Source organism: Cajanus cajan, chromosome 7, assembly GCF_000230855.2.
Source record: "Cajanus cajan strain Asha chromosome 7, NIPB_CcT2T_4, whole genome shotgun sequence".
In the NCBI taxonomy this organism is placed as follows: Eukaryota; Viridiplantae; Streptophyta; class Magnoliopsida; order Fabales; family Fabaceae; genus Cajanus; species Cajanus cajan.
Genome location: NC_138523.1, coordinates 183,290 through 194,569, shown reverse-complemented (window position 1 = coordinate 194,569; position 11,280 = coordinate 183,290). Strand labels below are relative to the sequence as shown.

The following is an 11,280-nucleotide window of genomic DNA, read 5'->3' as shown; positions in this document are numbered from 1 at the left end:
ATAATATAATAATAATTATTATTAGTAATATAATTATTATATATATTATTATATATTTATAACGGTCCGGACACACCGAAATGAGAAGGATTCAAAGATAATATAAGTACGAGATTGTATAGTTGAGGATGACTTAAATGAATTAATTTGTACTACGTATACTAACAAAATGCATTTGCTTTTCTGTGACTTATCTCATCAGAACTCTACAGTTAAGCGTGCTTGACTTGGAGTAATATAGGGATGGCTGACCTTCTAGAAAATTTCTCAGAAATTGTGTAATTAAGGACAAAACATGCTGAAAAGTGAAGTATTGTGAAATAGAATTCTTGAAAGGCCAAATATGAATGGTTCGTAGCGATCAAATTTGCAATGTCTATAAAATTTAATAAAATAAAAAATAAATATTTAACGACCGATTTAGCGACTGATTTATTTGGTCACTAATTTGTTCTCCATACATATCAGCGACCAAAATCATTTCAATCATTTTGCGACCGAAAAATTTTCTATCGCTATACAACTTTACGACCAAGGTTTTAGCAACTACTTAAATTCTGTCATTAAGGTTAATAGTGACTGATTTTAGTAATTTAGCGACCGACTTTGGTGGTCACTAAATGTCATATTTTTTGTAGTGAAAATTAGATATCAAGCACTCAATGAGTCTTCAATATGTTAAATTACTACATATATTACTAGGGGCTAGAGTTTGTGCATTTCGTCTAGAGAAGGTAACTATTTTGATGTTTTTTCTTGCAAAACTTAGTCCAAATTTTGACATATGGTTTATGGAACCTTCTCTGGATATGCATGAGTTGCTCTCGTAGTAGACTTAATGATGTTGCCTTTTCCAAGACTGTAGTTTTCTTCCTTTTATTTCTTTGCTCGTTACCATTTTTTTTGGGGTCAATTTGATCAAGATTAAATTGAATCAATTTGTACGAGACTATTTATACTTGCTCAATTCCACAATGTTCATTAACAAGTTCATAATTTATATAGCATTTGATTAACTATTCAATGAATAAAATTTCTAATTACTTGTTTGCAAATTAAAGTCATAGTCGAAATTGTAAATTAAGATTTTTAATTCATACACATGCCATCCAAATAAAAGCTAAATTCTCCCAAACTTAAAAGAACCTAAAGTGAATTTTGATTCTGAGTCCAATACCGTCATTTATACGAAGATTTTGAGTCAAGCATAAACCAAAATTACATAAAAATCCTCAAAGTTAATTTCACTATCAATACCTACGAAATCTTCTTACCTTGAGCCTTTGGACAAGTGATGGAAAGCAAAAGGTTTCAGGAAATTACAACAAAGGAAACAAATAATTAATTATTGTCATCTAAGGTTTGTTTGGTAACATTCTCCGGTGTAATCTTCTTGCCTTGAACCCTTAGACAAATGACGTACCATCTTTTTAAAAAGCAAAAGTTTCAGGAAAATTCCAGCACTAGAAGAAAACACAGTAGTTTGTTGATAACACAAGAAAAAGCCAATTATATCCTTTACTATATGAAAGTAATGTACGAATCCATAAGGGTAAAGCTGAACTTTGAATAAAAGTGCGACGTTTCACGTTTGTTACACAGCCAAAAAAGCAAATGCGTATGTTATATGTTTTTTAATTTTACTCTAAATCTCTCTCTTCTCAGCTAAAGTTATTAATTATTCCAAGTGTAACACATCGAAGAATCTTAATCTATAAATAGGTGGAGCGAGCAACAAACGATAGCACAAGCCCCAAGACATCATTTGCATTCAAACCTACGAATTAGGTTGAACTATCGGCATGTCTACAACCAAAACTCAACAAAAGCCTCGGCTGCCTAACCCCTTTAATGATTTGAGCGACTCTGAGATCATTGAAAAGGTTTATCTGTCACACACATACGATGATGAAGTGTGCAATAAGGAGACCCTTTTCAAGGTGGTGTCCAACGTTATCACGCTATCAACTCGAGTTGTTGGGACTATGCTTAAGGTAACAAAATGCAAATTTTAAACTTTTACAGAGACCTTATTTAGATAGTATATGATTCTTGTATGCTGTTTCAAATTTGTTTTTTTTATTGGAATTATTAAAATATTTCCTTTTAATTTATTCTAATGAATTTAATGTTTAAATACAATTTTCGTGTATATATATATATATATATATATATATATATATATATATATATATATATATATATTACTTTTATTCTTTGTAAATATTTTTTGGATTATAATATTTTTAATATATAAACCTACTTTTTTAGCCTTTGATTACAAATCACTGAAATCAGTTACATAGCTTTGACATGTGATAGCATCACATTACATAAACACTTATGTTGCGATGCTTGATAGAGCAAGGAAGTAATTTTGTAATGAAGAGTGAGATGAGACACCAAAACGAAAAAATAAACATTAGATACAAGAATTATAAATATAAAATATACATAAACTAAAACCAAAAATAAGTATATTACAATGAAAAAGTATTGAAGTTTAAATTTCATCATGAAATTTATGCAATTTTTTTTATTTGTTTTCATCATGAATCTTTTTATTTTTTATTTTTATTCCCCTTTTTAATCATTTTTACAAAACTGTCTCGGTTATTAGGAGTTAGGATTGCTGTGGAAAATTGTGTTTCATCTTTACCATGTGTGAAAATTTTTCAAGCTAACGGTAAGAATATAGAAATAAGATTTGTTTCTAGTCCAATAAACTAGAAAATACTTGTAACAAGACTAAGAAAAAATATGGAGAGATAGAAGTGTGGAGGCAAATTTACGTGAAAAGATAAATAGTGTAAGATATAAATGTGATGCAGATTCAGAGTGACAAGTTATATAGCTGCCTGATTAAAATTTTTTGGTGTCTTAATAGACAGAGGAGCAGAATGGATTTATAGAAAGCACAGTCATAAGCAGTGATTTCAAACCAGAATTCTCCACACTGAAGCTGATGTCATGCCAGGTACATATATTTCCATATAATTAGATTTATGGGTTGTCAATAGATGCAATATAATTTCCAAACCTGCCTATAGTATTAGTTCATAAGTAACTCACAGCACCTAACTTATTTATCATATATAAATCTGAAACATAAATTTAGGAAGATGTCTTTACCTTTCATTTTACATTGGTACCTTTCTTTTTAACAGATAGCATATTTTTATGACCAATTTTTTTTTCTTTCATAATATTTTTATGACCATGTCATGGGAAAACTGGTCATTTTTAGTGCAATATCTCTTTCTAATCATATTTCTTTTGTGTATAATACTAGGATTTGAGGTATTATAGATAAGGTGTGGCAGAGTCCAATTCCACTCAGATGTATGATATCTTAGTTTCTCCCTCTATTTAATTACATATTAACTACTAAATTTGTGGATGATATATAACAATTACGATGAACTACATATGTGAAACGTAAGATCATAAAACAAAATTGTTGTTATTATTGTGATGATTAAATGAGCTAGGCAATTTGAATCTAGTTATGATAATTTATGTACCATGCACGTACGGTGGCAGATGATGACAACAGTTGCTGGTTTGGAAAACGTACACCAAACAACATTGAGGATTCTTCAGCAACTGAGAACCTTCTCGTGGGACGCAAAGGCACTGATAGCTCTGGCGGCTTTCTCTTTGGAGTATGGAAATTTCTTGAACCTTTACCAGGCATCAGACTATCTGGGGAACTCGTTGAAAGCGCTGAATCAAATTCAACATAGACTGCAGCTTCAAGTGATTGATCTCAGCGTCAATACAGCAGTGAAGCTTGTATTGGAATCGGTTCAGAAAATCAACCTCTGGGGAACCTGGTCTTCTGATGAACGCTATGACACTGAGGATGTTCCCGCTCTCTCTGATGCCTTGCACCAGATTCCCCTTGTTGTCTATTGGGCCGTCGCTACCCTCGTCGCTTGCAATAGCAACATCCAAAGCTTATCGTAAGTTATGGAATAAACTTCTTCATATATATACTTTTACAGGATCCCAATTTATTTTAATAACTTCTAAGTTATTTTATAATAAAGTATGAACTCAAAGTAATTTATGAAAATAAGGTAGTTTATACTTTTTTTTTTCACTTTTATTCTTACTAATTTACTTGAAATTTATTTTAAGTCAGATAATTAAATATATTTTTTTACGTTAACAGCTAATTTATTAATATAAATATTTTTAATTCCATCGGATGTTTTCAGCTTTTTATAACTCGTATAGCTTGTAAATTTTAGCTAACTTATAAATTTTCTGTTAGTTAATTTATAAGAACACATCTTAAAAACAAACAACTTTTATAAATTGAACATACATGAATTTTAAATTATGGTTCTTGTGAAATGTTATTTAATTGATAAGATTTCGTGTTTCAGGGACTATTCAATCAAGACATTTAGTACCAAACTTTCTACCGCAGTGGAAGAGTTGAGCAGGCACCTAGTGACATGCGAGCTGCAAAGAGGTTGACTGCTTAGTTAAATCTCTCGCATGCTTCCTTCAACCTTAATCTATACTTTCTACTTACGTAAGTTACGAAAAGAAACTCCCTCTCATCTATTGCAGCTATAATATTCGACTACTTGGACCGCAAGAGGAGATTCAGAAACCCTAAAGGCATTGTAGACTTCTTGAAGCTTTTGATCCATCAAAATGGGTCTCAGAACGCTCAAATATATGACGGCAACGCCAAAAAGATAAAGGTTGGTACCATTGAATTATTATATATCCATTTAATTATACTGTTTATCACCATCTTTTATATTTTGCAAATTTTACTACCCAAACTTTAAATTTGTATATTTTTTCACTTAATTTCTTTTCACATAGTTAATTATTAACATAACATATTAACTATCACAGAAGTTAATTAATATAGCATATCATATGAAATGATAACATATGAAATATGAGTAACAAGAAAAGTGCAATTAAGAGTTGTACATATAAGGTGAACTCATGTCATGTATGTTCTTTTAGAATAGTAACTTTGTGCTGTTGTTGCATGGTGGATAGAGTGTTGATGTTTTCAAGGAGAAGCACGTGTTGCTATTCATTTCGGGGCTGGACAGGATCGAAGACGAGATTCGGCTACTGAATTCCATTGACGAGAGGCTGGTGGAAGATCCGAATGAGAAGAGCGGTTACAAGAAAGAGGAGTTCAAGATTCTGTGGATTCCGATCGAGAACGTATGGGGCGGTGCGCGAAGGGAACTGTTGGGAACGCTAAAGGATGGAATAAGATGGTACGTGGTGGAGTACGTTCAGCCCTTACCTGGCATCAGGCTAATTGAAGAGGACCTCAACTTCCGGAACAAACCCATCCTTCCGGTGGTGAATCCGCAAGGTGTCGTCGTGAATTATGATGCACTGGACATCATTTTCGAATGGGGCATCGATGCATTCCCTTTTAGAAAATCTGATGGTGATCGACTTGCCCAGAAATGGAAATGGTTCTGGGATGAAATCAGGAAAACAAATCTTAATCATATACAGGTAAAAAACCAAAATTAAGCACCTTCCCCTGTTTCAAAAAGACTTTAACTTCTGTGCACTCTTAGTGCAAAATTATGATTTAATAAAAAATTTATTATCAATATCATTTTTTAAAAAAGAATTTAACTTTTATGTTATATATCTTAGATTAGTTTCTATCTACTATAAAAAAAAATCATTTTTTATAAAATAAGTTCGTCGTTTGAGACAATAATTTATAATTTTCTTATTTATAAGATTTTTTATGAATATTAAAATTTGAAATTTATAACTATTTTTAACAATTTTTGTATCCTAATATTAATTTATTACATAAAAGTTGATTTTTTTATTTAAATAAAATTAAATATCTTCAAATTACTATATTTAGTATTTACTCTTTAAAAATAGAAAAACCTTACTAAAAATATTTATTGTATAGAAAAAAAATTGATAATTATTTTTTAAAACAATTAAAAGTATTTATATATTTAGTGTTCTTTTAGTGTTACGTTTAGGATTCACTTCGATAATATTTTGTTTAATTATTGATTAAAATATATATCAGCTAGTGGTTACCAAATTAATTACATGCAGAAGTTATTAATAAGAGAATGATGATAATGTGAGACTTGATAAATTTTAAAGAATGATAAACATGTAGGCACATTTATTTAATTTGATGCTACTGAATTAAGCAAATATCCAAATGTAATTAATTGTCTGTGTTTACCATGTGATCAAATAAGGTGAAAGGTGATAGGTATATCTTCATATATGGAGGTAGCGACAAGTGGACCCAAGAATTCACTTTAGCAGTGGACAAAATCAAGAGGCACCCAACAATAAGGAATGCAGACGTAATAATAGACTATTATCATCTGGGAAAGGATGATCCCAAGATAGTTCCTCGATTCTGGATTGGCATAGAGGGGAAGAGACAAAGGAGGCACTACGAGAATTTGGAGCCTGAGATTCAAGAATTTGTCAAGAGTTTGCTTTGCCTCAAGCAAGATATTCAAGGATGGGCCATTCTCACCAAAGGCTCCAATGTCAAGATTCCGGGTCACGCTCAACCCATGTATCAAACTGTGGCAGAGTTTGACTCGTGGAAGGATAAAGTGCTCGTCAAAGAAGGCTTTGACATTGCCTTCCAAGAGTACTATGAGGTCAAACGTGAGGAACTACCTGCTCCTCAACCATGCGCATACATGAACATTGATAACTACGCTTCGAATAATGTCCTAGCAACCATAACATGTCCCAATGCCTCTTGCGGACGTGTCATGGAGGTGACATCTGTTAATTACAAGTGCTGCCATGGTAATGTTTCCGACAAGGTTAAAGTTTGAGTTGTTGAACCAGGTTAGGCTTGTTTTGGAGAAATGTCAACCTGAATGGATTCAAACTCTGTTTTTCTTACTGTATTTATGTATGTGTTTATGTATGTGTGTCTAAACAAGTGCCTCAATTGCTTATCTCTTGCGGCCACTTGATTTGTCCTTAAATGGGCGAAATTAAATAATGGCATCTTCTATATCTTCTGAATTAGATATATGATTGAATAAATAGTTCTGCATGCGCAGAATTTGAAATTAGGAATTGAATTCTCCCTGATCTTTCTCTTCTTCAATGTTCTAGTACCCTACTTCTCTACTCCATTCAATTTCTTTTATTCAGAAAAATGATATATAATATATAATTGAACATAAATAATTTTTATTAAGAAAATTTGGATCTATATATCTATATATATATATGCAATGTTATTAGGACCACTCAATTTAACTATTAGGTTAATAAATTATAGGTTGAATTATTAGATCATTGGTTGAATTGCATAAACTAATTAAATATATAATTTTATATTAACTATATAGTATTAAAATTACTTTTTTGACATATATATAAAAGTCACGTGTTGATGTAGTGGTTTGCTATCTTTCAAATATTCAAGTGACTTTGATTTTACTTCCATAAGACATATAATTTAATAGATAGTTCAAATTAATTAAGTGGTTAATTTCTAGGTTAGTCTGAGTTGACATTTGACACATTGTAGAATGCATTCTTTTTCTCTAGAAACTTTTTGCCTCATTATGAGAAAAAAAAAATTGCATATTAAGCACAATGATATATAGAGCGTAGAACTCATACAAAAGTATGCAAACTAGACATGATAATTAAACTCAAGCTCATGGATACCTATTTGCAACACAATTTTGATGAAAAAAACTTGCTTTGATGAATTCAAAATTTTGGTACAAATTTTTCTCAACTTGTAAATTCGAGTTTATGTTTGATAAAACCTTGTATCTTGCTCTAATTGCTTTGATCATCACTAATGGTAGTTGGTGACCTTTCAGTAGTTCTTTCCTCCATGATAAACTATAACCATCAAACAATTTCATCCATAGTCCATTAACTAAGTTGAGACTTTGTACCTCAAACTTTGTGATTAACTCATTTCAACTTTAAGGTCGATAGGTAAAGTCACATTATCTAGGAATCTCTTAATATTTTGGAAGATTTTTTCATATTTATTTTATCCAAAAATAACATATTAATCAGTAATTAAAAGAATGAAATACCATAGTTTTGAAACCTTAATTTTAAAAAATTTGGTCGACCTTAACAAATTTAGCAACAATCTTTCAATAACCATTACAATAATAAAAGAAACAAGTTTTACCTAGAAAAACAAGAAATAGAGTAAATGTTGAAGATGGAGAGAAATATAACGAACAAGCACTTCCAATTATGAACTCACCAAAAGCTAAAAGGACTTTGTTCGCCAAGTTATGGTTGAAAGGAAACGATGGTAAGAAAAGAACTTTGAAAAGTAAGAACCATTTATAAACCTAATGTGTTATCAACATCAAAAGATGCTTGAAACCACACTTGGCAATGTATTTTGAATTTAAAACACATACCTCCTCAATCGTAAAATTTAAGTGACAGTTATTTAGGATAGCAAATGCATAGTCACAAATCGATTTGTGATAAGTGTCTCAAAGTATAATACATTGAATGATGAGAAATACATCCACTAAGATACTGAAAAACATAAAGTTCGTGAAAGAACTGAGGTCAACACAATCCAAATCAATCATGGTTATCAATTAAATTTTAATGTATTTTAAAATAAATTAACAATAAATAAAATTATTTTGTGCTATAATATTAATTATTTATAATATAATTTATATATTTAAAAGTATTTTTTTATATAAATTTTAAATATAATTTATATATTAAAATATAATGACTATTTATATATATAATTTATTATAAAAAATTTAGTTATATAATAAAAATATTGTATTTGTACCTTGCATAAGCTAAAATAATAATTATGTAAAACCCTAAAAGAAATTAAACGAGTTTTCGATCATATGAATAAGCATAAAAAAAGGGGGTTTTTAAATAAGCTAATTTTAGAAACTTCTTAGTTTCTCGTTTTTATTAGAAATTTTAAGATCTAAGATTACCAGATAATTTTTAACTTAAAAGTAAATTTTAAGTTAAAAACTAAAAAATTATTAAATAACTTATATATTTCCTTGATAACAAAAACCTGAATTAAAAAAAAAATCTTAATGGTAAGATTATTTACACGGGTTATTGCCAAGTAGGATTAATTTTTTTTCTTTGCATTTGTTATCCCCCAATGGGAACGAAGTTGACTAGTAATAGATCTCGAAAGGTGGGTGTTGGGTGAATTCTTGATCGGGGGCTACCACCATCACCATGGTACTAATTGGTTGAAGCTTGATTACATGTATAAACTTTGACCCACGAGTGGTCAAAACATTTTGATTGACCATGTTTTCAATGTGCACGTGCCGCACCCCACATTCTCAACATATAAATACAACCTTCGAAATACCCTTTGTCTCTTATACAACTAAACTAAGCCCAACAACAAGAATACATGGATCGTTTTTTTCCTGAGAAACTTCTCGGTGAGATTTTCTGGGATGGACCTCTTTTGTCCACTGGTCAAAGTGATTCAGTTCAGTATTCCCAAGACATCAAGGGTGAAGAAGCTTTTCCTCTTGCAACTGGAAGCGCTTTCGTCCAATATAGAGACCTACCCAGAATTAAATACCCCCTAAACGGTTCAAACTCACAGAACATGAGTAAGAGAATGCTTGCGTTCTTGAGAAAAAGTTGGCCTGTGGAGAGGAACAGGGTGGATGAGATTGAGAATGAAAGAGAACGTGGTTTCAGGCACATGATTAATGAAAGAATGAGGAGGCAGAGGCAGAGGCAGTGTTGCTTGGCCCTGCATTCAATGTTACCACATGGAACCAAAGTATATATATTTGTATAGAAGATTAATTTACGTAATACATATACTATGGGGCTTTAACTTTTAATTAACTAGTTAGCCATTTTCAATTTTCAATTTCTCTAATTTTTTATTTCTTGTTTATGTTTCCTGGCAGACGGATAATAATTCTGTAATTCAAATGGCAGCCAAGGAGATTGTACGGCTACAAGGATGCAGAGAAGAGTTACAAAGGAAAAATTTTGAGCTTGAAGCTGTTGATAGCAACCAAGGTCGGGGAAGAAGAATTCAATATTTAAGAGTTGCACATCCTAAGTGTGGAATTGATTCTTTGATTGAGAGCCTCAAATGCTTGAAAGACCAAGGAGTGGACACCAGAGGCATCAAATCAACTTTCTCCCCACAAGAGTTGTTTGCACAGTTAGAGATAGAAACTGATGAGGTATATATGCATCATTGTGCTTAGACTTGATGAGGTACTCCTTGGTTCTGGAAAAAGTTATCCAAAAACAAAAAATTGGATCAATTCTCGGCTTCGGCTTGATGAGCTAATCGACTCCGGTCTAGTTAACAATTCGTAGGCCTGAAATTTCCTATTCAACTTGGTATTTTTTTATTATAAAAATTAAATAAAAATATAAAATAAAATGAGTCAATTTAACGCGATTCAATGATTCAATAGGTCAAACTGAATCACAAAATAAATGATCCGTTCGAGCAGAGGCAGATGGATCTATTTGACACCTTTAATTTTGAATTGGATTTTCTGATGGAAACTTGAGAAGAGATGTTAACGGCCTATGATTGTGTTTTTGTTTTTATTTTTTATTATATAATTGTCACTTGTTTTTAATTTTGTTAAAGATGTTTTCGGTAATTTATTTAACGACATCTTTGAAAACAGAAGAAAATTTTAAAAACATAAGTAGACGGATTTTAAATGATTAGTATGATTTGTTCGTGTGAATGATGTCTTGGTATTTTTTAAAGGTCAAAGATGCTGATGTGGAATGGACTACATGGAGAACGCATGATGAACTTGATCGGAAGCTTGACTGCCATGCCCGGGAAGGTTTTAATAAGAAGCAGAAGACTATATGAAGCGTTGGACCAAATTTAGAATTTTATTTTACCCATGGAAAAGTGTACCTTGTATTTGTAAATATTTTTATAGACGCACGAGGAAGAAAAACACGGAGGGGTAATTGACTTTCTAGTGTTTTTTTTATAGTCGTCAAGCTTCTACTCATGTACAACAGTACAAGTCTTTGAATTTTAATTGAGAAACACTTACCCTCTCTAATTTGGCACATGTTAAGTAAATACATAGAATAGTAAGCTGACCTGTGGTAATAATTTTTTTTGGGTCTTGTTGGCTCGGATTAATTTAATTGCGTGATAATAATTTTCTAGCCTATCACATATTTCTTATTTCTTAATAATTTAATATGATATAATATTAATTTATAATTATATATAATATTTATATAAAA

General features: G+C 31.0%; 2 protein-coding genes across 3 annotated transcripts; both read left to right on the top strand.

Moving 5' to 3' along the window:
- The first annotated feature begins 1,701 nt into the window (after window positions 1-1,701).
- LOC109815604 (protein SIEVE ELEMENT OCCLUSION B) lies at window positions 1,702-7,088 on the top strand. Its single transcript, XM_083060470.1, has 7 exons — window positions 1,702-1,994; window positions 2,888-2,977; window positions 3,544-3,965; window positions 4,395-4,483; window positions 4,585-4,721; window positions 5,035-5,514; window positions 6,243-7,088. Exons 1-7 carry the CDS (start codon window positions 1,803-1,805, stop codon window positions 6,843-6,845), a joined length of 2,013 nt encoding a protein of 670 aa, XP_082916596.1. The 5' UTR covers window positions 1,702-1,802; the 3' UTR covers window positions 6,846-7,088.
- Window positions 7,089-9,382: 2,294 nt separating this feature from the next.
- BHLH92 (basic helix-loop-helix (bHLH) DNA-binding superfamily protein) lies at window positions 9,383-11,090 on the top strand. Of its 2 annotated transcripts, none has more exons than XM_020380371.3 (3): window positions 9,383-9,811; window positions 9,945-10,229; window positions 10,778-11,090. In XM_020380371.3, exons 1-3 carry the CDS (start codon window positions 9,428-9,430, stop codon window positions 10,886-10,888), a joined length of 780 nt encoding a protein of 259 aa, XP_020235960.1. In that variant the 5' UTR covers window positions 9,383-9,427; the 3' UTR covers window positions 10,889-11,090. The 2 variants fall into 2 exon arrangements, with proteins under 2 accessions (XP_020235960.1, XP_020235961.1); XM_020380372.3 differs by having other exon boundaries at window positions 9,945-10,263.
- The last annotated feature ends 190 nt before the right edge of the window (window positions 11,091-11,280 follow it).

Coding starts and splice junctions, on each gene's coding strand:
- LOC109815604 (XM_083060470.1), top strand. CDS start 1,803: ATGTCTACAACCAAAACTCAACAAAAGCCTCGGCTGCCTAACCCCTTT. Junction 4,484..4,584: donor GACATGCGAGCTGCAAAGAG/GTTGACTGCTTA, acceptor CATCTATTGCAG/CTATAATATTCGACTACTTG. Junction 5,515..6,242: donor CAAATCTTAATCATATACAG/GTAAAAAACCAA, acceptor TGATCAAATAAG/GTGAAAGGTGATAGGTATAT.
- BHLH92 (XM_020380371.3), top strand. CDS start 9,428: ATGGATCGTTTTTTTCCTGAGAAACTTCTCGGTGAGATTTTCTGGGAT. Junction 9,812..9,944: donor TGTTACCACATGGAACCAAA/GTATATATATTT, acceptor GTTTCCTGGCAG/ACGGATAATAATTCTGTAAT. Junction 10,230..10,777: donor TAGAGATAGAAACTGATGAG/GTATATATGCAT, acceptor TATTTTTTAAAG/GTCAAAGATGCTGATGTGGA.